General features: G+C 41.2%; 1 protein-coding gene across 2 annotated transcripts; it reads right to left on the reverse strand.

The window, feature by feature from the left end:
• Positions 1 to 1603: 1603 nt before the first annotated feature.
• On the reverse strand, positions 1604 to 26264 carry pdgfc (platelet derived growth factor c). Of its 2 annotated transcripts, none has more exons than XM_077610468.1 (6): positions 25787 to 26264; positions 11655 to 11847; positions 8331 to 8511; positions 3666 to 3858; positions 2741 to 2958; positions 1604 to 2373 (listed from the first exon to the last, which is right to left on the reverse strand). In XM_077610468.1, the coding sequence occupies exons 1-6, from the start codon at positions 25899 to 25901 to the stop codon at positions 2230 to 2232; spliced, it is 1044 nt and encodes a 347-aa protein (XP_077466594.1). In that variant the 5' UTR covers positions 25902 to 26264; the 3' UTR covers positions 1604 to 2229. The 2 variants fall into 2 exon arrangements, with proteins under 2 accessions (XP_077466594.1, XP_077466592.1); XM_077610466.1 differs by having other exon boundaries at positions 2741 to 2961.
• Between the last annotated feature and the right edge of the window lie 1624 nt (positions 26265 to 27888).

The following is a 27888-nucleotide window of genomic DNA, read 5'->3' on the forward strand; positions in this document are numbered from 1 at the left end:
AAAGAAAACACCTCATTTAAACCCTGGTGCTTTTATTGGCCACGCACCTCTTATTTTGCATAATTATGAACAGGAGGAGGAAATGTGCGTGTTTTAATCTTTGATAGAAAGCCATGTCCATGTGTGTCGAGAAGTAGACTTTTTTTTTAAATATGATACTACTATATGACTGTGTGTATGACTCACAGAGTTTCAATGGGGCAAGTCTGGACATGTCAAGAAGAAAGTAGTAAGTTAGTTTACACTTTAGAGCAAGGGTGTCAAACTCGGGCTGGTTCATGGACCGCATTAACGTCAACGCCATTTTAGATCTAATATCTAGATTTTGATTTTTTAAAATTGGATTAAAAGAACTGGATCAAAAGCCCCAAATAGTCATTTTTTATAGATCTAAAGCAATTTTTTGAGCCAGAATGGTTGGGGTCCTTTGTTGTTCCAGTTTGCTAACTAACACGATACTTTGAATCATGAAGATTAATGTTGAAGGATATCAAAGAAAAGATTCAGATAATATTAGGAATTGTTTTAATTTCACTTGCAGCTGCTCGAAGTTTTAGGTCATTGAAACCTTACATGTCTTTGTGGGGTGGTGAAAATGATCGAGGTGAAACGTGCAGTTTAGTGGAGGTCAATTGGACTCATTTATAATCTTTGTGTGATGAAACAATGGGGAGGAGGTGAATACCTTTCACATTATCCATCTATTGTGTGTGCAAGGGGAAAAGGCTTCCAGCCGATTGGCACTCAGCCACGACAACGTAGGCCAGTTTATGCACGGGCATCTGTCACCATCTTGCACACCTGCCAGGGAACACATTACACAGCAAGTTAAAAATATCATTCATTTTCAAGAACACTTAACCAGTTCCGCGTTACAGTGTGGCCATGTCGACGTCAGCAGACTTTGGGAACACCACATTGCAAATGGACAAAGAAAACCATTCACACTATCAATGACAAATGAAGATTTAAGAATGACCTAATGACCCCTGCCCCAAAAATATACCGAGGATTGAACCTTCGATCTCTAAATGTTGAGGCGGAATTTCAAACCATTCTCACCATACCACCTAATTTAAAAAAAATGCCTTATCTAACCCTCATATAAGTGAATTAGAGATCAATAATAGTCAATTAACAAAAACAACCTTTTTTAAAGTGGCAAAGATAGTCCATTGATACAGTTATTGACATATGGCAATCTTAATAAGAAATGAAAGACTTTATTTCAGAATTTTGGTACAATAAAACAACACGTAGAGGGAGAGAAAAATAGATAAATAACTGAACGGGAGTGAAAAAACATTAAAAAAAATAAACAGGAAGCAAAAGTCTTTACTGTACAATGACATTGGATGTTTTGCTCTTAAATGTCTTTTTTGGCATAGAAATAAATAATTGGAAGGCATAACTGACTTAAATGAAGAACGCACAGTCTTAGCCTTAGCAAAGGAAAAAAATGCAAATATTTACACACAAGGGAGATTTAATGATGACTCGCCTCCAAAAGTATTGGAACAGTGAGAGCAAATTCTTTGCAATTTCTGTGGACTCCCGTAAAAGGCTCCTGTAATTTTTTTTGTGGGTTTTTTTGGGCAAAAAGTCCTAAAATCAAAACGAAGTGAGTCGTTAGTACCTTGAATTTTAAACAAGGTATCAGGCCGCAATTAACTCATTGCTTGCCATTGACAACAATAGAAATCTAATTAGGCGGATTGGCTGTGAATGCTTATTTTTCAACACCATTGAGAGTGCTAGATGTCTAATTCCTTTTAATTATTGGACATTTAGTGCCGTCAATAGCAGTCAATTAGCCCCATAAAATAAGATAATAAGATACACCAAAATAAATTAAGAGAAAATTGCATGAGATAATTGTTGGGAATTATGAGGCAAAGGGTAACAGTCACTCTTCAGACATAAACCCTAAAGAGCACGCTTTGATTTATTTTGATGGCAGAGCGAAAATGCCTTCAGTACAAAGCTCCTCACTGTTCTAACACTTTATTGGACGAGTATAGCAAGAGCACTTGAGCAAAGGAAGCTCACATTTTTGTGATGTTATCAGTTTATTAAAGGCGAAGAAAGGGCAACTCCTTATCTCAAATTGTCTTTTAACACGTCAGATAAACGGCAGTGGAATTTGTAGTCTCAGTATTTATTCAACCACGTTCTGGAAGACTGAATCCTTCCCAATCTGGGTTTTGACACTCCTCGTCTAATTTGGTATTAAATGTGTCCTGCGGGTGCGCTATTGTCGTGGTTATCGGCGTCCTTGCACACGCACGCACACTCCTCGTGGTGTTCTAAGGCCACGTCGGTCATCAGCTTCTGCATGCCACGGCCACCGCTGCGGTGTTTCAGTAGCAGAACCTCGAAAAAAATAAGAAAAAAAACGCCAGTGAATAAACATGGAGCATTTTATAGACAAGCTGCCATGCTCCCACTACAAATGGGTTGGACGTGTAGAATGTGAACGTAAAATATCATTTTAGAATTAAACGGCTTGGCAGAAAGAAAGAAAAAACAGCTATTTAAAAAAAAAAGAATCAGGTTATCTCTGAAGTGAATTTGACACTAAGAATAATTATGCATTTTATTGTAAAACAAGAGTTACTTCCAAATATTTACAGAATTCTGATGTCATTGCCTTCTATTGACGACAACATGCGTCCGTCATCAATTTGAACTAGTAGGTAGGCAAATCCTGAAATCGTAAGTTCCATTTCACCGGGCCTACCTCGTGATACTTCTTCGCGACCCGAGTGGGCTGGCACCGACAGTCGTAGCAGCGGTGGGCGCAGCAGGCACAGTTCCCGCCACAGCGCCTCACCAGGAGGCAACTGGGCCAGAAAATGGCGTCGGTCCGCTGAAGCTCCTCACGTAGGGACACGGACAGGTTCCGCGGCGTGCAGCTGTAAAGCTGAGCTTCCTCCCACATCAGGTTGAGGTCAGCTCCTCCTCCGGGGGCACAAAACATGCTGATGAATATCAAGCAATTTATGGGTTTGGTGTTGACAATATACAAAATAATTCAGCTCCCAATAACAATTCTGACACCCAGCTGTGTGGTATTGGCTGATGTTGGTATAGTACCAATAACAAGTTTTTTTTTAAACAAATTGTATATTTTCCTTTAACAATAAATTACTGCATACTCCCTTCATTGCAAAGTAATCTATCTAAACAACATGTGTCAAAGTGGCGGACCGGGGGCCAAATCTGGCCAGCCGCATCATTTTGTGTGGCCCGGGAAAGTAAATCATGAGTGCCGACTTTCTGTTTTAGGATCAAATTAAAATGAAGAGTATAGATGTATATTATATTTCCTGATTTTCCCCCTTTTAAATCAATAGTCATTTTTTAATCATTTTTTCTGTTTTTAGGTCAAAAATCATTTTGTAAAATCTAAAAATATATTTAAAAAGCTAAAATAAACATTGTTTTAGATCTATAAAAAAACCTGAATATTCAGGGATTTTAATCCAGTTCTTTTAACCCATTTATAAAAAAAATATCTAAATATTATATCGAAAATGGTCTGGCCCACATGAAATCGAGTTGACGTTAACGCGGCCCGCGAACCAACCCGAGTCTGACACCCCTGATCTAAACGAATCTAATCTAGGATATCATGGTATGGTCAGATAAGGTGTCTTTTCTACCTCTGTTTTTCTTGTTATGGATGAACGACTTTCCCAGCACGTGCCACGTAGCTTTGTACAAATCATCCATGTCTAGCTGCCAGCGCTCGGGTTCCAGATACTTCATCACCTCTTCCACCGTCCTCAGACCCGACACGGCGGTCGACAGATCCTGAAGATCCTGCTGGGACCGAGGCTCGGCTTCCACTGGGATCTGCGAGGACAATTAAATACTTATATCAGAGATGTCCTGACCCATGTAGTACCTATATTGATAATTGTTCATCGCCATATTGTGAAAAATTCATTACTGTGAATCATGTATTGCAAATCAGATCAGAAGGGACTTTAATACCCCTTGAAAGGCCAGCATTGCATTAAATGGCCACTTTAAACCAATATGCAGACTTCCATGGCGTCTTAAAGCTTTTTCTTTTTGTGAGTCTATTTTATGACACTGTCTAGAGGAGCTGAATTAAAAAAAATTAAAATTAGATTAGTTTTCTGTTACTTACATTGGAGCTACTAATGTGAAAGCCAACTTCCACTGAGTCGTAAATATGACGACCACGAATGAATTTGTCAGCTGTCCGATGCTAAAATTCCTTTTGTGTTATTTTACACATTCTTTTTACAGCTCTGAATCATGACAGTTATTTTGTGAAATTAAATCAAGGAGTCCTGCAGCCAAGTCCATTCTAAGGGTGGGACGGCCATCTGTCTTAAAGGTTAGTTCAAAGTCGTACAATAAAGAGGTCAACAAAAGCCACAGGATTCAAAGAAGAGGAAAAAAATAGCCACCAGAAAGGATTTCTTTAGAAAATAAAAGTTACATACCTATGAATTTATGTCTACAAAATAAATTTAGAATCAAATTAAATGCTTTTTGAAATCGTGGCAAAAATATAATTATTATTATAAAATGCAACAAAAAAGTAACACAAATGTCAAATGAAAAATATGAAAGGAGGGAAATTTGAAAAACAAAAAGAGTAAATAGGCACACAAAAAAATAAAATTATATATCTAAAATGGCCTTCACAGGATTGCATATCAAAAATAAATCACACACCTTAATGCAGCCCGTTGGCCTCACAGCTGTGGGGTTCTAGGTTAAAATCCAGGTCAATCCACCTGTGTTTGTGTTTGTCCACCGGAGATTGCATGTTCTCCCCGGGCCTGCATGGGTTTCCCCCGGGTATTCCGGTTTACTCCCACATTACAAAAACATGCATGGTAGGCCGATTGGACACTCTAAATTGCCCCTAGGTATGGGTGTGAGTGTGCATAGTTGTCCTTTGTCTCCTTGTGCCCTGCGATTGGCTGGCCACCGATTCAGGGTGTCCCCCGCCTGTGGCCCGGGGTCAGCTGGGATAGGCTCCAGCACCCCCCATGACCCTAATGAGGATAAAGCGGTTCAGAGGAGGAGATGAGACACTTCAATGCACACGCTATCCAGTTTTTTCCCCTTTTCCTAATCCGTTTATTGCTACAATCATCCACATGGATCTCCTGTATATATGGAGACTAAACTCCTCGATGTTCTCCTTGGAATCTTTCTTAAAAGGAGGGGGTGTGGGGGGTGTTATTACATCTGAGGCACATCTGTGCAGTGGCTCAAAAACTCGTTAAGAAAGCATGCAGAGCAGCATTGGGTTTCTCAGGAGCCTCACTGGGTTAAATGGACGCAAACGCGGAACTCCGACAGTTCTTGGCAATGAGCGGCGGCAGTAGCGTGAGCGGCAAATTAGCCGAAGCTTGGCAGTGTCCAGCAACTGGAAGTCATTAACAGCCTATGAATTTTGACAGCGCAATCCTCCCCTAATTAGCATCGGCGCGCTCCCTCGGCCAGCCAGGCCTGCTGTGACTTTCTATGGCTGCCAATTGAGATATAAACACATGCGAAAGACCTCTGCACATTTTGAAGGGGATTTATTGATGAATTGAGCAAGAAGCTTAAGAATTTGAATACAGGGTATGTTCGAAATGTGTGAGTCTGTTAGGGCTAATTTTTTTTATAGTAAAGATACCAACTGTGTTTCTAGTCAAAGCCTATTCTCAAGGGCGAAATGACTAAATTGTCTATCAAATGGCTACTCGAAACGGTAATGGCAGGCGTCCAGGACCCCCTAAATCTATTGTGTGGCGTCCAATCATCTTTCGACTATGAAAATAGTTTATCAATACAAACGAACGTCGTAGTAGTACAAACAAATGAAAAAAAATAGTGCCAAGAAAAATAACGGCTTGTCAGGAAAGAGCCTATAAAGACACACGTGAATAACTCTTTCCCGTTCTCATGCACTGACAAACCACTTCCCTGCAATCTGCTCCTCTTCCATTAAGCTGCAAAGTCTATTGCGCATGAAATAATGTGGGTTGTGTGTGTGTGTGTTTTTTTCCCCTGTCCCGTTTGCTAGTCTGCAATTGAGGTCGGCATAAAAACGGGCTTGGGAATTTGATCTAGCCAACATTTGGTCAACATGGATGTGACTTTTCATAAATACTGTACTTATGAACCTCTGTGTCCCTTCCCGGTACGATTTGTGATCCAGGGCAAAAAAAACAATTATTTCACAATATGAAATATTGATACTATTGATACATGGGCCAGGAAATTATTCTTTCATTCAATTGCAACATCGTTGAGCTTGGTCAGAGACCCGAGGTGCTTTAGCATATCAGTGCCACACAGAGAATACAATTTATTTGCACTCACACCGCCACTGAGTGGAAATCGATCCCACGCTGCCCGCACCGAATTTAGGCGAATGAACCACTTCAACATCGGAAAAACAAGTATTTTCTAAATGGAGTAGTACAACTTTTCTACAGATAAAGCAGGCACAAAAACATGCATGGCCTTCCATTGACATAATTCATTAAAACTGAGAAGTCTGCTTTGAATGCTCATTTTCGAGCGTGTGCGGTCATTTGGTCGCCGGTCTTTTGGTCGCCGTCTTTTGGTCGCAGTCTTTTGGTCGCCCGGACCCAAACAACGGGTGACCAAAAGACCGGCGACAAAACAAGGTAAAACAACACGGTCTACGCATCAATAAAAGCCAATAATGGCCCTGAGCAGTTTCACTGAGCCGACGTGTGAGTGTATAAGAGTTTGTATGTACATGCGTTGTCCCTTTAAGAAGCTACGTCAGTCAGGGTCTTAACAAGTTCTCCAACAAAACACAATAAAAGTCCGGGAAATTTGGAGCTTTTCTTTAGCCTAATATTTAATAGGGCATTAAGTATGACTAAATAATAATTCACAGTTTGTATTTTGGGAATTTGAGCAACGATTTAAATGGTAATTATCAATAACCTTCCGGGCGACCAAACGACCGAGTACCATTTTCGAGGGTGCTAGATGTCAAGTTCATTTTGATTGGGAGGGGCGGCCAATTTCGGTGTAGCGGAAACTTTTTCAGCAAACTGTTGGTTCCTTTATTAATGAGTGACATCTGTTTAGAACAATATATCGATTTTTGGGGTATCACAATATTTACCACCACAATATATTGTTACACAGCTGACAAACATTTGACGGAGATAGACAAACGGCCGGCGATAAACATGCTGCATTGCCTGACTACTTTTGTGTGTCTTGTTTTAACAAGCGGTTTGCCAAAAATGGCTTCCTGTCAATTACAGAGTGGGTCTTGACGGGCCCCCGTGTGGCTTTCCACGGGTTCCGGTAGCTGAGAACAGAGTGCCGCTATTGCGCGGGTTCAAAGAGAAGACACGAGGGCAATGTTTCCTCAATGTTATACCCCCTCTCCCCTTGAATGAGACTTGGAATTCGGGATAAGCGCAAGGATACGTATGCAGCAGTGGCCAACCACCACCACTTCGTACAGTAAAAATAAACAGGGCATAAAGTATATAGAGTAAAAAACATTTAAAAAAAGAAAGAAACACAAAGATAAGCGAAAGTGTGAGAAATACAAGTTAGAGCACCACTTTCTCCAGATTTCTTGAATGCAGCACAAGTGCCCTATTTACGGGTTATTAGTTTTGGGGTTTTTTAATAGCCTTTTTCAGCCTTGTTATAAATGACGGCAAAGCCATTGTGATATCCTCTCAAGTCTCTTTATGAGGTGAGAAAAGGTGAACGCAAAGGTCACGGAAGACTATCCATCTTGTCAAATTAAAGTGTAAAAATGAAACAGCCAGTTGAAGTGTATATATCATATAGTATAGTAATGTTAGGAGAGGAAATTACTAAAAGAAAGGAATCAAAACCATGGACAATTTGAAAAGTATAGGTCTTTCATTTGGAGGGTCCAAATGGAATCTGTGCAGGGGTCGAGGACCCTCCAAAAGACATTTTACTCCTTTCATATAGAGCTTTTTGATCACATGCTTGAAAAGATAATACAAGTGCAGAGTGAAACTAGTGGAAGACATTACGACATAGAGGGAAAGTGAGAAAAATATATTCCAAAATATAAAATATATTGATAAAAATATAGAAATTAAATGGTAAAATAGCACAAATTTGAATAATTATAATTCGTGTTCAACTTGGAAAAAAAAAATCCACACAAGCTCCGACAAGCTTTGCTTTACTTTGCCGTTCAAATGCAGAAAAGCATAATTGCCTGTTTACAAAGCATATTCCACTGCTGCTGCTTTACTTAGAGTAATTACACATGAAGTATGACAATAAACACATGACGTGCTTCTTACCGCCGGCCGAAGGGCGTAGCGGATCAGGAAGCCCGGCTCGGACGGGAAGTACTCATCCGAGACGAAGCGGACTCGGACCTGATTGCCCTTGGAAAGGTGGGCCGTGGGGGGCGCCTGCCATCCACACCAGCGGCCCAGGATGCTACCGTCAATTGGATCGTCCAGTTCCACAAAGTCGTACCTTCAACAACATCCAAATATTCGGTATAAACATAAGTGTTTGCAGATTTTCTATTCGACCCTTCAAATTTTAACCCTTTCGGCGGCAGTAGTCACCACATTGTACATTGTTTCAAAACTTATGGTAGTTGGTAAAAGAGGGAAATAAGTATTAAAAACACACACAATGGCTGGACGTCAATTTGCGTCAGTGGCAGACAAAGAGTTAAGGCAATTAAAATTCCCAGAGAAAAGTAACCCTAGGGCCACTCATTTGAATTTATTTCTTTATTAATCTTTTTTTATGATAGAAAAATGTTCTAATTATTTTTTAAATATTTTATTGTTTTAAATCAGTCAGATTTAATCAATTTCTATTTACAACACCGAGCTTAATAGCTATTTTCTACCGCTGAGAAAATGCTAATTAAGGATTTTGCAACTGTAATTATGCCAACTACCACTAATAGCAAATACATAGTGTCATAAAATTTTACAATTGGTCTATATATAAAGATAATGCTTTTATTTTATAGCAATTACGTTCTCCCCTCTTTACTTACTGGCCTGATGTGGCTTCATAATTGCTGCAATCATCTCCCCCGTCTCCTATTTCTTTGTGAATAAGTAGCCTGCGTCTACCCCGGTCCTTTGTCAAATGGTCAAATCCCAAATGAGCAGTTGCCGTAAGCTTTTTTTTTCATGTTAGCAAGAGTTTGATATTTTGTTTCTTGTGCTTGTTGTTTTTGCCCCCAGCTTCGATGACAACTTTTGTTTCTACTTTCCTTGCAAGTGTTACCAAGAGTTTGCTTTTATCTTGCTTTTTCAGTACGGTTTAGATGTTTTCCTTTTTTTGTGGGAGTGCCACAAGAATTGCCAGCTGAATTTTCAGATTGTTATTGCACAGCAGTACATAAAAAATGTAAATAAGCATTTATACATATTATTGTGAATAAAAAATGCTCAAAAGAATCAGACTTGAGCGTGAAACCTAACTTTTATCCCTGCATCTTCCATAAAACGACAAATCAACGTGTCCTTGAATGAAGCGATGACCTTCAACCTTTTTCCCAACGTCACCATCTGCGCCGAGAACATCCGTGTTCAGAATATTAGTCCTAAAAAGCAGCGGCAAGCAGCAAACACTGTGGCGCCACTTTTTGTAGGTTGCTTGCGTCACCAAGTAGGTAACAGATGGCTCATTGATAATGCAGAAGATTGGGATTTTTATGTTGTGTTCAGTCGCAAAGGAACAAATGTACTGGCATGCTGCATCGAGTCGTCAACATTGTAAAGACAAAGATGACAAATAAGCCAGTCACCCAAAAAATGGTTGTGGCACATTTGGCCAAACATGAACATGAATAATTTATCGGAATCTGTATTGGGAGCCAAAAAATTATTCAGTGAAACACCAATAATAACTGCACCTTTCATTACAGACGAGTAATGGCTGATCATTGTAGTAGCGTAAAATTACAAGAGAGCGACCAGAAATTATGTCCATTTAAAGAAAAGGCTGGTTGTTCACGTTTTACGCATAATGAACTTATATTGCTGCTCTTATTAGTTATTCATGACCACCGCCGTTTTGCACATAATGAACAGTCAAGTTTCTAGAAATAATGATTGAAAGCATTTTGTTCTTACGGAGTTTTATAATAAAGCTCTTTAGTGCATGTCAAAATGCAAGCACGAGCGCACTGTGAGTGGAATGTAAATGTGTGACTGTGTTTTTCTGTGTGTATTCATGTGTGTGTGTTGATGATTGAACACCACTTTCATCATGCAGCATCCTGGGATGCAATCAAACACCATATGGCCTCAACTTGACTGGGTTGACCCCTGAAAAAAAGCTCTCTGTTATTTGCCTCCTGGCCTCCAGAATAGTGATCACTTTAGGCTACATACACACACACATTCTTTTCCAAAGGCAACTTTTTCTTCAAACATTTTCAATTGTTAGTTGTCCTACAGCTCTTCCTATAATTTATGCAGCAAATAATTCAGAAAATCAAGGCATTGTAAAGTTACCAGCCACATCTTGGCAAAAAAAGTACGATTCTGCCAAAATCTAACTTCACTATACATTTACAATGACCCAATTCATTTCTAATTCAATATTCCAATCTCTGAAAGTGCTTCTATTCACTCCAATTTAGATTAAACTGCAGGAAGTGATCGGAAATAGGAAATATTAACATTTAATTGCATTACATAAACAGATATTACCATATTTTAAAAAAAAAGTAATTAAGTTCAATTCTATGAAGTTGAAGTTAACCAATACAAGCAAAAACAATGAACAAATCAATTTTAACATTTGATCCTACGCTGTTACATTTGATTTGCATGTCATTTTCGCAAAATATTTGATGACAAGCCCGTTTATCTCCGTCGATGGCAGTGAATAAATCCTCTTAAATTGCAATACGACTCATCATCCATTAGGGGCCTCTCGCAAGTAATCGCTGACTTTTCCTCTTCCTCTTCCTCCTCCTCTTCCTCAGCCATCCACCTTAACCTGATTTGTCTCCTGCACGACATCCAGTCAGCAGTGATGTATCGGCGTAAATGCACACCGGCCCCTTCTTTAAATGAAATGGCAAACGCTGACGGTGATTGAAAGCGATCCAGGCGATAAAAAAGACGTGGCGTGGACGCGCATGTGTGTGTGTTTCTGTTAGACGTGGCTAATATCGACCCTGTCCAAGGCGAATTCACTCCTGCGTTTTTAATATTCATGAGCATCCAAACAGCGGGAAGCCGAGAAGCAATTTCACAAATGGACACACTCTCTCTCTAAATCTTTAAAAGACGGATTCTGCTATTTGACATGCCAGCAGGGAAAGCCCCTGGTGCTGAAATACCAATCAAATTTATGGTCAGTGATTTATCCTACATTTAAATCAAATTTCTGTTTCTGTTTGCCACATGTGGCCTTTTCCAAGATGATGATAGACATCCAAATTGTGTTACATTATTACCAATCATCCTTCTTCTATGAATCTAAATGGGTTCATCACTTGCAGATGTCCAATCCATGTGAATTCGGATTTTGGCGGTGAATGAACCGATGCGCAGCCCAACACTATTACTTACCATGGATTGGACATCTAGCACTGTGATAGCAGACAAAGAATGAATAAATAGCAGATGCCTTACTTGCATATTCCGTCCTCGGGATCTTCCAGGCCAAACTTGTTGTCAAATGTGAGCTGAATCCTCATGTTATTTGCTGCTACCAGCCTCCACACTATCACAATGTTTCTGGGATAAGTGCGTGGGAAGTCCGGACTATGGATTGTCCCGTCGCCAGACACTGCGATCACCTTCTCTTGATTGGACTCTTGCACTCCTAAAAGGGTAGGAATTACAAATGATGGTTGACTTTTCTACTTCAAATGTATATTTCCCGCAAGATTTGACCATTCATCAAAAGTGCCTTGATCTGTTTTGTGTGTTCTTGTCTTATTGTTACAAGATTTGCCAGTGGGATCTGTAAAGTGACTTTTATATTGGTATTCTTCAACCTATCCAAACAAGCCGATATATCCTTTTGATGAAAATTGTTGAGCTTCTTGCCTACAGGGTGTACGATTTTCGGAACGCAATTATAAGGTAGAATGAAGCATTCATGATTCATTCACTCTTTTGTCCACAGTTATATTCCAGGGCCAGTTTTTATTCATGTTGCACAAGGTTGTCTTGAATGACTGCATAGTACAATGCAACTATCAAAATGTGACATCTGAAGTCAAAAAGCCTTTGCATTTCTTTCCATTTTCAGTCTATTTAATAATTTAACTGTTTTTTTTTCACTTTTAATCTGGAAGTCCTGTCGCACACGGGAGCAACTAGGCAAGTTGTAGCATTTGCTTTACACTGCAGATGTCATTCAACCTCACCCAATACTTCCAACAGAAAAAATGTAAACCTGAAAGGAAAAAAAATACTTTGGATTGCCTTTGATGCTTTCATGTGGGCTTGGTAGCCAGCCAGGTGGGACGCCGATGAATCGCAGCGCGCCAACAAAAACAAAAGAAGGACTTTTGCATGAAAAGTCTCTTTCATAAAGATGCCAAGCCAAGTTTTGGCGCAACAATACCTCCTGCAGGGCGTACATGCATGCATGGAAGCGCTACATAATCCCTCCTTTCTTGCACTGAATCCAATTAAAGCGCCATCATATCTATTGAGCAAGCGCGTGTCCCAGCAAGCGGTACTTTGCTGAGGTCTTATCGCCATTCCTGCAGCAAGTAGTGGCAAAAGGGGCCACATTTAATTAACTGTTACTGGCTCGAGAGGTTATGAGCTGACGGGTTTGTCTGGCGCTACACCCGTTTGGCCTTGAGCAGCTGTGTTTTTAATTATCGTCCGCTTCTTCGTGCTGCCAGAAGTGACGTTATCGCGATGGGAGAAAATGGGATTTACCGGCTGGACGCTGATGGAAATTGTCAACTGAACAAGGCATCAAAACTCTCAAAGGAAACACATCTGTATTTTCATGATGATCAAAGCAATGATCTTACTGGCTGCCATTGAAGAGAATATATATATCCATTTGAACCGTTGGGGCTGTTAATTGTGATAATTTATTGACAATCCACGTAGTTCAAATCGAATAGACAGCTAATATAATTCCAAAGTTCCCACTAGGATAGCATCTGTAAACTCATTGGCCATTGACAATGATGTGGATCATCATAGGCTACCATTGATAATGATAGACACTCGATTCATTTAAAATGGAAGGACTGAAAGTGACCCAACATGAACTGATAAAAGTGAAATGTCAAAGTGACTCTAAAATAAGGAAGTGGCCCAGAAATGCCCTTTTAACAACATCATATGATCCAAAATGCATTGAAAGTGAATCAAAAATCAACCTAAAATTAAGCAGGAAAAACCTAAGCTGCACTCATTACCTGCCACTGACACCAATAGCCAATGTTTGTTTGTTTCCTTGTGCCCCGCGATTGGCTGGCAACCGACTCAGGGTGTCCCCCACCTACTGCCCATAAGTTGGCTCTGATAGGGAATAAGGAAGCAGAAAATGAATGAATGAACCTCCTCACCCCATTTCATCGTACCTTATTTCCACACTGTGGTGGCAAATAAATCAAGATGTCGTAAAAGCATCTCTTGAAGTAAAAGTTGACTTTGCTTCATGTTTCCATCAACAGAGGGTCTTTTCACCAAAGACCCTCGTCATGGGTGTGCACCATGTGACTTGCCAATGACCTCACCTCTGGGGTCTTCGTAAGATCAGAGGAGCCATTCCCCCGGGGGGTGAATTACCTCAAACATGACTTTTCTTTGACCTACTTACGCACTCTACGAAGCCCCCCCCCCATACGGCGAGGAAAGTAGAGGCGGCTATTTGGGCAGGAAGTGAGTGCGGATGAATAGACTGGCGTACAGTGCGGCCATTGTGCTTTGTTCACACCTTCCATTCACGCCGTTGAACATTAACCTTTTCGCGGGAGCACACGTATAAGTGTGTATGGGGTGGCTCGGTGTTTTCTTGGGACCCCCACCCACTGTTACATTGACATGAATGAACATGGTGGGTACACCGTAAACAGCACTTCTATTGAAATGCGTCATAATTCCTCAATTAGCAGATGCCAGGTGGTCATAAATTGAACAAATATCGAACTTTTGGGTAATTATCTCAGTTTAACCGATTCAAACCCTATTGCTAACCCAAACAGCAGCAAGCATCCCAAGAATCCTATAAAACGTGTGTGCTTAGTCAACACCTGGATTTTTGTTTCACTATTGTTTACTAGTGTAGCAATAAGGCATTAAAGTATTGTGGAACAATACTAATATTTACATTTACTAAAATGATTGTGATGACGTACATTTTCAAGCCTAAAATGAGTTAATCATGGTAGAAACTTAGAATTTTGAGGTCAATAAGTCCAAAGAAACCACTAGGAAATTGACATTTCCTGACATGTATTAAAAGTTTAAAATGCTCTTTTTTAACTTGTGCCAAGAACAAGCAAATTGAAATAACAGTTAAGGGTTTTTTGTAGTGAAAAATCACAGTCAAGTGATTGCACAGCCTCAACTCTCCTCACGCATACTCAGTAGAGTTGGCTAAGAAAGTGTTGGAGCTCTATGAAGTTTTTTTTATATAATAGGTCAAAACATTCCTTTCTTCTCATCCCTAAGGTTTCCCACCATTATTTTGCAGCGCCTCTCAAAGAAGTACTCCAGAATTATTTGACATGCTCTTTCTTTTTACAAAAACAAGGTCAAACCGACTCAACTCAACTTCACTCACAGACAAGGATAACTGCTTCCTACTGACTGAATTTTGGGGTGTCGCGTAACCCAACAAAGAATGAATTCACATTTTTACGATTATTTTGTGGTTTGATGCCAACATCTGTTGCGTGTTAGGAGTCTTGCAGGTGCAGTCAATTCTCAGGCCCTGCTTAGCCACTATTTATTACTTTAAAGCTGTAAGTTGGTTGCCCGTACATGGTTGCAAAAACATGTCGGGAATCTATGATAGCATGAAAAATTAATAATTGGACATGTGCGGCCCAGTTGTGCTGAGTTCATCTGCCAGGCAAGATTTGAAGACACGTTAGGAATCTAAACCAGGAGTGGAAACAAATTAAAATAACGTAATTGAGTAATGCTAACTAATTAAGATAAAAAAAACATTTGAGCCAACCAGTGCACACACAAAAAGTATCAGGGAGTACTAAGAAATAACGTGCCAATGCTGTATAACATGTACTTTTGAGATCCAGTTTCCAATCGCCAGTGGCCCTAACCCTAACCAGAAATAAAAGAGTTAAAGTAAAGAACTGACTAAATCAAAAACTTGCATCAAAATAAAATGAAGGAAAAACTAAGAGAAATGATCCATCCTATTTGATTGTATGAGTGTAGCCAAACATTCCATGTATATTGTTTATCATTGTGAAAAAGATGACGAATATGTAAAAGCATTTTATACTAAGACCTCATAATATTTATAGGACATAAAAGGAAAAAAAGGAAAATCAACTTTTTTTTTCCCAGTAAGCTATGTCATTTCAATAACAGATTTTCAAGTGACGGCAAAGCCATGAAGGCGTCTCCTCGGAGTAGACATCGCTCCTTTAGCTCGATACGGATGAAGTGTGTTCATCTTCAGCTGCTGTCCGATAGGCTTTGAACTGGCATCTGCATGCATTCGCATGGCAGGAGAAATTTTTAGCCCTTGGATTTGTGGTTTGGCCAGAATGGAAATGGCAACCACAAGTATCCGTGAGGAGACTGAGAAAAGAAGAAGTCTTGCTGAGAAGTGCTTCCATTTGTAGGACCGGACCAGACTTTCAAAATGTTTATCAAACCACTTAATTTTTGCGACTGTAATTTGCATACCTGTCAACCTCTGCCGATAACTGCCCTTATAAATGATTATGATTCCCCTTACAAACCCCCAAAAAACCTTACAAACACCGTACGAGACGGTGTTTGTAAGTTTTTTTGGGGGGTTTGTAAGGGGAATCATAATCATTTATAAGGCCAGTTATCGGCAGAGGTTGACAGGTATGGAATTTGCGAGTTGAAGATGGATAGGGAAGACTTCCAGTAAGCTAACGGACAAACAGTCAAGCACAAGCAGGTGTTTCTAACAAGGACATTTAGCAGGACCTGCGCCAGTTTACCAGACGGTGTTGACAAGCTATGTCAAAGTCAATTTTTCAATTTGCGCCTCTGTAAGCCATAACGCACACCTGTTGGCATCAACATTTGTTTTCTCAATATGGTTGGAGGCATTGTGTAAAGCTGCCGTTGAATTTTGTCAGAAAGACGCTTAACGTGTTCCCACTCGCATTTACCTTGGCCGCCGCCAACGTTTATCGTTTCAGAATAGCGTGCTTAGAGAATTTAATAAAACACCGAACATAAAGAGAGCATCAAACATCGTAAAATTTAATTTCAGTTAACTCTGAATAGACTCCTAGGCAAATGTTTTACACCGTCTATCAAAAGGAGTCACTAAATCATATTAGCCTTTGCGCGAGAAGCTCCTTCGGTCCCATTGACAGCGATAGATGTTCAATCTAATCCACCTGACAGGACTGGAAGTGAAAATCACTGCTCCTTCCAGTCAAAATGCTTTGGAAGTCAATCACCATCAATTGCAAGGAATGAGTAATGGTAAATCAGATTGCCTCATTCACATTCTCTATAGCTGACGTGTATATTAATTCCAGTTGAAAAACCTAGCGGATATCCCGCAATTACATACATATTTGCACCAACAAATCACTTTCCAACTTGTTCGTATATTCAACGCATGACTGACTTGGCTGAATGTAATGCCCCTCCGTAAGATTTCATGTTGTCGAGCTCAAGTCTTTTCCACCGCTGTGTCGGCTGACTGAACCTCCGATTAAAGATATTTACTTGTTTGTCCTTGCACCAGTTTAGAATGAGACACAATAATGCGAAACAAGGTTCTGCGAATGAGACACATTGCTTTGAGTTCTAGTGTAACACACAAACATGCAGGATAACTGGTATTGGTACGGAAATAAAATGTTTATATAAGCATTTCTATCCAAGAGGAAACCAAAGGCATGCTGCAGCAAACTCAGACTGTACAGCCTATTCTCCATACTATTTTTTAAAAAGAAATATAAACAAACAGCAATGGCAACCTGGAGTCTCATTTACCTTTCCACTGTAATGTACCAAGTAGGGACACTTAAGTCGTTCTGGTTTGCCTAAGGCAAGCAATAAGTTGCTTACCAAACAAAATAACACATGATTAAAAAACACAGAATCAAGTGACCAATCAAACCTTCATCAAATAACCTCCCACTAGAGTCTGCTCTTTGTTAAAGAGAATCCAGTGTCTCTTTCCCACTGAGATTTGTCAAACAAGCTCCTTAGCACAAAACCATCTGTTATTTTTAAGTGCTTCAACCACATGCTAAACTCAAGTGAGATTTGATTAAAAACGGGCTGCATTATGTCCGGATAAGTCTAATGTGGGCGAACAGTTAATGTGAACCAAAGTAACGGATACCCCCACCCACAGTGTTGGGTGTTTGGAGGGTTCTCAAGTCATGAATCATATCCAATTCTCAGTGAAAACAACTTAGGGAAAGCCTTACATTCTTTAAATAGTGACTATGATCGGGTTACCGTGGTGTGGTGGTTTGTAATGGTACTCACCATGTGTCGGGTGACATCATCGGCTACTGGGACAGGTGCATTGGTTCATTTCTTATTTAAAACACTCCTGGTGCCCTTTTAAATGCTCTCTTTGAGACTCATAGGGGTGGACAAACCGGTCCTTGAGGTCCGCTGCGGGTGCAGGTTTTTGGCACTTTGACCAGTGAGATTTCTGCAGAAAACAAGAAGCACCTGACTGCAATCCACTGATTGCACTTGTAAGATACAAGATTGGTGTCCTTATGGGTTGGAATGAAAACCCGCACCCACTGTGGCCCTTTGTGGAATAGTTGGCCCACCCCTGCCTAAGTCTACAGATCAGTCTTCGCAAAACACACTAAGAGACAATATTCATTCATTCTTCATACTGCTTATCCTCACAAGGGTTGTGGGGGCGCTGGGGAGCCTATCCCAGCCAACACTGGGCAATAGGAAACCTTAAGTTGGTTACCAGCCAATCGCAGGGCACAAAAAGACGAACAATACAGACTGGGAAGTGGAAAGAAACCAGAGTACCCCAAGATAACCCACACAGGCGCCACACTGACAACTGAATAAAGACTACAAAATATTCCTGCCATCTAGCAAGTGAGGTTGGTAGTTGTGGTGATCTAAAAATATTTTCATTCTAAAAGAAAACATGAAATTAAAACTTGATTGAAATTGATTCATTTTTTCAATGAGCCTTGATGCCAACACATCTGAGTTGAGCTGTCCTTGAAATGTAGAGATGCTTGTCACATCTGCCCCGAAGTGTCAAATGTATGCAGCTGTTCACGCGTGGCCGCATGGGCTAAAATTAGTCAGTGTAATGGCAGCACATGAAATACGCTGCAACGCTTTCGTGTCGTCGCACGCGTTGAGGACGTTTAAAACGATGGAGACACTTGCAACACGATGGTTGGTCACTGTTAAAACATCTCTCTGGATCTCACGATGGTTAATGAGCATCAGTTTAAAATGTGACACAGTTTTGAGCCTGTAATTACAGCAATGTTTCCATTAAATTCTCCTGAAAACACCTTTCATGGAGTAGCACATACAATATTTAGTTTTCAGAATAGTGAGTAGAATTTAAGAACGAATGCTTTGAAAATGGCACTCTTTCATAGTCACCATGAGAGAAATTTTGTAAAAGAAATTTCATGGCTTCCATAATACCTCCCTGCCATTTGTACGTTCCAAAGGCTGGACTGCAGCTATCTGTTTCTTCTAGTTCCCGCCTCGGGGCAGCAGAGGACACAAATGCGGGATTCTTCAGGCATTTCACTGAGGCGATGAGATGCCCTGTGGAGACGTTGGCCAAGGTCAACTCCCGGACGAGGAAGTGCGGGGCAGAATTCCGAGGAGCGAGGTCTCACTCTTGGTGAAAGCAGTGTTGTACTCTGGCGACCAGTCAAAAACCACCCGCTTGATGTAACAACAGAAGCTTTGTAACTCAAAACTTGACTTGACATGCACGCTTCTGGGAGGAAAAAAAGAAATCACACACTCATAAATTACTATGAAGTGTCTTATATAACATGCACAGAAGCAGATTAGAACAAGACTACAACCCTACAACTTTGACATTCTGAATGACAGACTGGACTACAATGTCAATGATAGATTTGACTAGTCATAAAATAATGGTAGTCATACCAGTCTACCACCAAACCAGTGCCAGATGAAAACCACAGTCTACACAGGCTATTTCTAGACTAGTTTAAAACTCAGAACAGGCTAGTGCCGGAATAGAGAATGGAAACAAGACAGCAGACAGGCAAACCCTAACAACAGACTTTTACAGCAATACGTCAAGACTGCTGTCAGAAAGAAGACCAAGCCAGGATTCAATTAGTACCAAAAATGACACAAACATGTATCTGACTAGAACCAGACTGCCACAAAAATGGTCATACAAAAAAAAAAACAGAAAACATGACAATGACTCAAATAAGACAACTAAAAACAACAAACAAAGTTACTGGCAGTATTTAAAAAAAACTGCCACAAACAAAACAAGCTTTGGTTTATCTGCCTTTCGTATTTCAGCGAAAGAATCAATGGTGTGTTATTATGGCATGTCTTTGCCAAACAGAGTATCTTTAACATTGCTGGATTTTATTGTTCCCAGCCTCCCAAAAAAATAAAAAAAATAAGGTGAATTAGGAAAATCTATAGACAGTGCCTCTGCACCATTTCGTGACATCATTTATGCCATTGTTTTGGCCCGAGGGTCACTTTCCTCACTGACACCCACCCTGCCTGCAAGCTATTTATATTAATGCTGTGCTGATTCAGCACATTCTCCACACTCAGTACTCTGGAAGGTTCACTATGAATGATTTGTCAAGTTGTTTTTTTCCCGCTTGTGTTGCCATGTCACTGTCCGTTTCATGGCCTGCTAGGGTTTGGAACAGGTGTTGGAGCTTGAAATGAGGGATTCAAACAGGATTTTCCAGTAGTTTCAAGCCACATTTGGGGTTGAAAAGTGAGTTTGCCAGCCTGAGTCAGGTTTTTAAACTACCATGGTATAGGTTCAAATTACAATTTGAGTTATAAACTAGGTTTCTTTTCATTAAAAAAAAATGCATGGGCTTTCTAGTTATCCCGATGTCTCAAAATCACCGTTAGGACTACGTACATGCACTTACATCCTTTGAGATTTAGTCTGAACCGTGAGTCATGGGCTGTGTTTAGAACTTTGGATCATTCCATTTAGCTCAACTGGTTACAGACATTGCCTAAGACAAGTCCTCTTTGGCTCTGATGTTTCAATCCCACTTTTCCCGGCCACCCAAGACTTGGACATGTGCCAACATCCAATCACAGCATTTTACATCCCCAGGATCCCCAAACCCCAGGATCCCTAATGTGTAACCACCCTACCCCCTTACAAAATGTCACCATGTTCCTCAAAGTGTGCTCCAAACAGCAACCAACTTTTGACATTTTTTAACATAAGCAGGTAATTGTCCCCATGGTTATCGAATGAATGCACAATATGCCTCTTTATTTTTAACCCCAGCTTTCCATGTGTGGATTCGTCCCCTCCGCCATGAGCCATGCGGGTGACCCCGCTCACCCCTCTCCTGTTTCTCCTCCGGCAGTTTAATCTGGTAATCTGGAGTTGAACAGCGGCCTTTGTGATCAATGGCAGGTCGGGTTTGGCACACGCATACCTTCCTCCGGTGGTGTTCCAGGGGGGATACGAGGGAGTATTTATGAAGGTAATCCACATCTCCGGCGGGGGTTTGTTACTAATAAGATCAGGGTAGGGGGGATGGCGCTTACGGGTGGGCTCGGGTGTGGAGAAACTTGGCCTTGTACGGGAATGTTAACCGGGAACACTTAACTCCCATGTGAGATCTGAATACTCCCGAAATCTGAGATTAATCTACAGATAGAACAGGGTCACTGGTGTATAATGCTGGAAGTTTTACTTTCACATGCCATGCAGTGGAAGAGTACTTCAAAGATTGGGGAAATCAAGTCAATTATGAAAGGGTCTAAGGTCACCAGGGAGCAATGAATTGAAAGGATTATTTAGGGTTAAGGCCAGAGGATGTATTTTTTTTTTTTGTCTTTAGGCACAACCAAAATATTTTTTAATTATATAATTGCGGTGGTGGCCACCCCCACAACAAGTAACATTGTGTAATCATCAGTGACAGTGATGGAAGGAGTTTACCGCTACCTTGCAACTGACTTTTTTAAAGACGTCTGACTCATTGATATAAGACTTAATTTACTCGTTGGCCATCATTGACAGCCCTTTCTGCTAAAAAAACAGAAAAAGAAAAATAACACTAGCCACTTCTACTGGTTAGTAATAAGATGTTTGCTCGAGGCAGCTAAGAGGATTGAGTTGAAATAAGACTTACTTTACTCGTTGGCCATCATTGACAGCCCTTACTGCTAAAAAAACAGAAAAAGAAAAATAACACTAGCCATTTCTACTGGTTAGTAATAAGATGTTTGCTCGAGGCAGCTACTAAGAGGGTTGAGTCCAGTGCAACGTGCTGAGCCAGCCGTATTTGTTGCATGAGTGTGGGGGCCTGCAGAGGTGCAGCAGAGTTGATAGATTGGACAGTTGATGGCAACGTGCTTCTGTTTGTTTGACTTTCTGATAGCCACGTGGCTTAACAAGCAAGCACCATGGCTGCCCCTTCTTAAAGAGGAATGAACACGGTCTATCTAACAAGACACATTGTCAAAATGGGCTGAAAAGACTTTCCTACTACCCAAACAAATTATCCAACACGCCTAATAACCAGTATAGAGCATTTTGTAATTGGCCCACTTTGTGTTATTTAAGTCAAGAAAAGTTGGTCACCTATAATTAAACCAAAATTGATAAAGGAACTGACCCAAATTTACACAGCATTCAAATCCCAACTGTTTAACTTGGATGGCAAACTTTCTCGTGTATAGACTTAAGCATCTAGACCAGGGGTCTCAAACTTGCGGCCCGCGGGCCAACTGCGGCCCGCGGGACGATAATTTGCGGCCCCCGTCTTAATATGAAAGATCGATTTTTTTTTTTTTTTTTTTTTTTTAATTTTTTTTTTTTTTTACCCCTTTCCCCATGATGGCGCCGTTTAAGTGGCAGCCAGTGGCAGTAGCTCTGTCCACTCATGTTTTTCTTGTTTTACAGCATGTTTTACATGAAAAATTAGAGGGAACATTGACATGCACCTGCTTGTGGCAGGTGTGATACTGGTGTGCCGATAGCGAGCAATGATGATGTCGTGACCGGATGATTCGCCTAAAGACGTTTCGCCGACGGACGTTTGACAGATGGACAGGTCGTACTAGTATTTGTTAGTTTAATGATTAAATACAAATACTAGTATTTGTATTTAATCATTAAACGCTGTTTTCAGCTGGATTTGACCGAATTTGAGAGCATTTTGAGCCGTTTGGCGAATGGACGTCTATAGACGTTTTTTTGCCTCCATCGCGATATCATCCAGTATTTGTATTTAATCATTAAATGCTGTTTTAGGATGGATTTGACCCGATTGCTGTCATTTTACCGCTCGGTTCTGCTACATCTGCCTGCCCAAGAGTGCTTATTCCCGGACTGCCATTGATGGTAGACGAACATTGATTTTTACTATAATTTGGACAACACCGGCGGCGGGCCGGATTAAAAATCCTAACGGGCCGTATATGGCCCGCGGGCCGAGGTTGAAAAACTTGTACACACACGATCCGGCGGGGCGAGCGTTCGAATCCCGTTTCGGCGAAACCGTTCGGCCGAATGAACGTTCGGTGGAACGTCCATTCGGCGACCTGCCCGTCTGTCAAACGTCCGTCGGCGAAACGTCTTTAGGCGAGTCATCCGAGTACCGATGATGTCGCTGACACTGGTACTCAGTGCGCTCAGGGAGGTTGTCTTTCTGCTCAGACCAACAAAAAATTAGAGGGAACTTTGGTTCGGAGCTGAATGAACCAATCACGGTGAGGTATACGGCTCTGGAGGGCGGGACATCGGCCGGGCTGTCCAGTGCCTCGCTCACTCACTCATTCATTCCTCCAATCAGCTGGGCGGAGGAGAAGCCGTGAGGCCGATCACTCCGCTCGGCGCGCACACTCCTCCGCTGCTCTCAGCATAGAACTGAATGAGGCGCTATGATCCGTGATCCAGCCTGTGTCAGTGTCTGTAGCCATCTCCGCGATTGAAACGGAGAGCGAAAGTGCACATGCGCCACAAACCCGCGCGACTGAATGTGAAAGATCAACCCGAGACTCATTCCAAGTGGAAAAACATATTACAGAGCCCCAGAGATGTCTCTTTCAAAGCCTGCCGTGAAGAGAAAGGTCGGTGATGAGCACAGACAGTTTCAAGAAAAGTGGGGAGTGCAATATTTCTTTGTTGAACACAGGGGCACCCCGACGTGTCTCATTTACACTGAAAAAGTTGCGGTGCACAAGGAATACAATTTGAAACGTAATTGTACTATGAGACATGCTGAGGAGTACGAAAAATACCAGGGAGATGAGAGAGCCAACCAGGTTGCCAGTCTTAAAACACGTCTTCTGAGGCAACAGGATCTCTTCAAGAAGGCTACCAAAGACAGTAATGCAGCAGTCAAAGCTAGCTACGCCGTTTGTGAGTTGATTGATCCTGTGCTAAGTGATCCCAAATGGCTCATGGACTTGGCTTTTCTTGTTGATATCACACATGAGCTTAATGTACTGAACAAGAAGCTACAAGGCCAGGGGCAACTTGTCAGTGCTGCCTATGACAACGTGAGAGCATTCTGCACTAAACTTGTGTTATGGAAAGCCCAGCTCTCTCAGACAAACCTTTGCCATTTCCCAGCATGCAAGGCTCTCGTGGATGCAGGCACACCATTCAGTGGTGAGAAGTATGTTGAGGCCATTTCGAAGCTACAGGAGGAATTTGATCACAGATTTGCAGACTTCAAGACACACAAAGCCACATTTCAATTTTTGCGGACCCCTTCTCCTTTGATGTGCAAGATGCCCCTCCTGAGCTTCAAATGGAGCTCATTGACCTGCAGTGCAACTCTGCACTCAAAGCCAAGTTCAGGGAGGTGAGTGGAGAAGCAGACAAGCTTGGGCAATTTTTGAGAGAGTTGACCCCCAGCTTCCCTGAACTTTCCCGAAGGTTCAAGCGGACCATGTGCCTTTTTGGGTGCACATACTTGTGTGAGAAGCTCTTCTCCACCTTGAACTTCAATAAGTCCAAGTACAGGTCCAGACTTACTGATGAGCATCTTCAAGCTGTACTGAGGGTCTCCACTGCTTCCTCCCTCAAGCCAAATGTGACTATGTGAGAAGAAGCGCTGCCAGGTCTCTAGCAGCAAGGAGTAGGCAAAAGAAGCCGTGTTCAGAATATTTCATGTTCAATGTTCCATTCAAGTTCAGAAAGTTAAAGGTTAAAGAGCTGTTAATACAGACATTTGAAACGGAATAAAAATAATTCATTTTCTCTACTTAGCCAGCCAGTGTATATCTACTGTATGCTCATTAGTATTATTTGGTTTTATATTACTGATTGATTTATTTTTTATTCATCTTTAAGTTAAATTATTTAATTCATTATTTTTTGTTAAAAAATAAAGATATTTGATAACGTTGGAAAGTTTTATCAGTGCTTTTCTTGTGGAAATCCTGATGCGGCCCAGTCTCACCCAGACTCGGCCTCTAGCGGCCCCCAGGTAAATTGAGTTCGAGACCCCTGATCTAGACTCTCATCTTGATCAGAGGGTGTACTCATGTCTTGGTTTAGTAATTGTATGCTTCCAGGGGAGCATTGGGGGGTTGACATGGAATTCTCAGGGTAAACTTTAAAAGGTAATTTCCATTTGCCTTGTTTGAAGTGAATGAAACACACCCATTCATTGCAAGCAAACTCAAACAAGATGTGCCTAAAAAACTGGCCTTAAGCCCAGAAAAAAATGACCACTTGTGTGTGTAGTGGTTGGAAGCACTGCGTATCACCCGATACAATACAGCGCTCACAATAACGATTATTTCACATGACGGTGATACGGCAATTATCAAAGCACGGGTGATGAAATCAATATCCGGTACAACTACACTATAATTCCTAATACATTCACACTAGTCAAAAATTGATAGAATATGTTAAGGCTGTTGTGTATGTCCGTAATTTCACTGAACCTACCACACAAATGAGCTATAAAGTATCAAGCCCTATTCAATTAAATATGAATGTAGACTTTCTGTAAATAAATACAGCAGCACTATATTTTCTGCCACTCTTGTAAACAATTAAGTGTCTTTCTTTACTCATTCCCTGGCTTTGACAACAATAGACGACCAATTCATTGAAATTAGGACTATCTTGGAATGCTTATGTCCCTTTTAGTTCAAATGAATTGGACGTTTAGCGTTGTCAATGGCGGACAATCACAATCAGGTAGCAGATATCATAGAAGAAAGATTTGATGTTGTAGAAAATTTAGGTTTAAAGCTGTTGGTTCTGTTATTAAACACTGACATCTTTGCAAAAGAATACGCCTTTTTTTGCTGGAGCACTTTAACGATTATGTGGGCTCTATATCGCGATATATATCACCATATCGGTACCTTGTCACACCCCTGCGCGTACTGACCGTTTTGCTCCTTGCCGCCTGGAGGGAGAAACTTGCTGACATGACTTAACTGAGTCTCCGTGCCACTTGGTTGCAAAAGTGACGCGAGAAGGATGAGGAATGATGGAGGGATCATTTGGATGAGTTGGCAGTGGTGGTGCGGCAAAGGGTTCGAGGCTCGAGGATCAGCAGGGGCACCAGTGGTGCGTCGGCGCACGGACGCGCGCTAGAATCCGCATAATCTTCACCATCTATCCAGCCGGAGAAAAGTGCAAAATTGCAAAAGAAAGGGTCGAATCAAAAGAAAGTATTGTCTAAAAGAAAAAAAATCAATGTAGAAAAAGTATTTCAAATAGGAAAAACAAAAGCTAAACTCCAAGGGATCAACGTGGGGTGCATGCGTAAAAGTGAAAAGACATCATCTCCAGTGTTTGGATTTCGTCTGCAGTCCGTATGAGTGGTTAATGGTCTTTCTCGGTCTGAGTGCGAGACTCGCCGCTCAACAGGTGCTGGGCAGAGGGCTTGGGGGGGCGAAAGTTTGGTTAGACAAGGAGGAGGAAAGAGAAGGGAGGGAGGAACTCCCGGGGCAAGTTAACTATTGCGGTGCCTGTGGGTAAAGTGCGTGTTCACCTCCAATGACATTGCGTTATGAAAGTGAAAACATACACTAGGGGTGTTGCGATATCTCGATATGGCGGTTGCTATGCAAGATATCGCGATAAATCGATTCTGAAATTCTATTTATTTGATTGTTATTTTTTTTAGATGGAAGCTCCTGCCAACAAGGATGTCACTGTTTGAACAAGGAACCAACATTTGGCCAAGGTATTCCACTAGAAGTGACTATTAACTCATTGGCTGCCATTCACGCTGCTTGACGTCTAATGCCTTTTAACTAGTAACAGTCAAATTGGACATCTAGCACCGTCAATGGCTGCAAAAGAGTTAAAAACTAGAAGTGTCTATTTACTCATTGGCTGCCATTCACGCTGCTTGACGTCCAATGCGTTTTAACTGGGAGCAGTCAAATTGGATATCAAGCACCGTCAATGGCTGGATTGAGTTTTAAAAAAAACATTTTGCACTTATAGCGTTATCGTAGTTATTTACACAAATACTATTGCATGTGGCTCGAGAGCTGCGTGTTCGCCACCCTTCGTCTCAAGTACTGGATCGCATTCCAGCCCCGCAAAGGCCCACAACACATGTCAGCACTTCAACATTGTGGAATCCCCCTTTCATTCTTGCACTTACACGCGGACACACATACATATTGGTGAGGCCCTTAAGGTTTGGTCTACAGCACTATTTTGTCTGGTTTGATTGGCGCTTTCATGGTGGTCCGGACGAGCCACGTCGGGCTTTGATGCAAAGATGTATAATAAACATAGCAAATTAGAAACAAGGCCCAGCTTTTAAGAGTGGGGTGGGGGGGTCATGCGCGGTCAAAGGGCGCAGATTTTGATGGGAATATATACACGCGGGAGACCCGTTCTATCAAAGTAACACTGTGGAATTGACCTCACAGCAGGTGAAATGATGTTAAAGAGTCCGTCATGTCTTATTTCTGAAATATGGAAAGTTGAGGGCAAAATCTAACTTATTTTAAGATATTGATTTGTATTTTCCAGAATGTTCCAGATTACTGTTACACACATTTGTATCAGTATTGGTATTGTAAGTGCATACCTGTCAACCTCTGCCGATAACTGCCCTTATAAATGATTATGATTCCCCTTACAAACCCCCCAAAAACCTTACAAACACCGTACGAGTCGTACGGTGTTTGTAAGGTTTTTTGGGGGGTTTGTAAGGGGAATCATAATCATTTATAAGGGCAGTTATCGGCAGAGGTTGACAGGTATGTAAGTGTATCACCCTGGGTTGCAAAATGCTGAATATCTACTGATGCTTAGTCCTTCGCACAATAGGTTCTTGATATCAATATTGAAAAGTATTGTAATTCCATCCCAGCGCATGCAGGACACATGTGTGGACTTTGGAAATGCAGAAGAAAGCAGAATGCAAAAGTGAACAAACGATATTGAACGAAAAAGCTCTTCACGAGCAGATCAATGTGAAACATCCTGCTTAAGAGGATGCTCCAGTCAGCATCTTGAAAT

This window comes from Stigmatopora argus, chromosome 9 (assembly GCF_051989625.1).
Source record: "Stigmatopora argus isolate UIUO_Sarg chromosome 9, RoL_Sarg_1.0, whole genome shotgun sequence".
In the NCBI taxonomy this organism is placed as follows: Eukaryota; Metazoa; Chordata; class Actinopteri; order Syngnathiformes; family Syngnathidae; genus Stigmatopora; species Stigmatopora argus.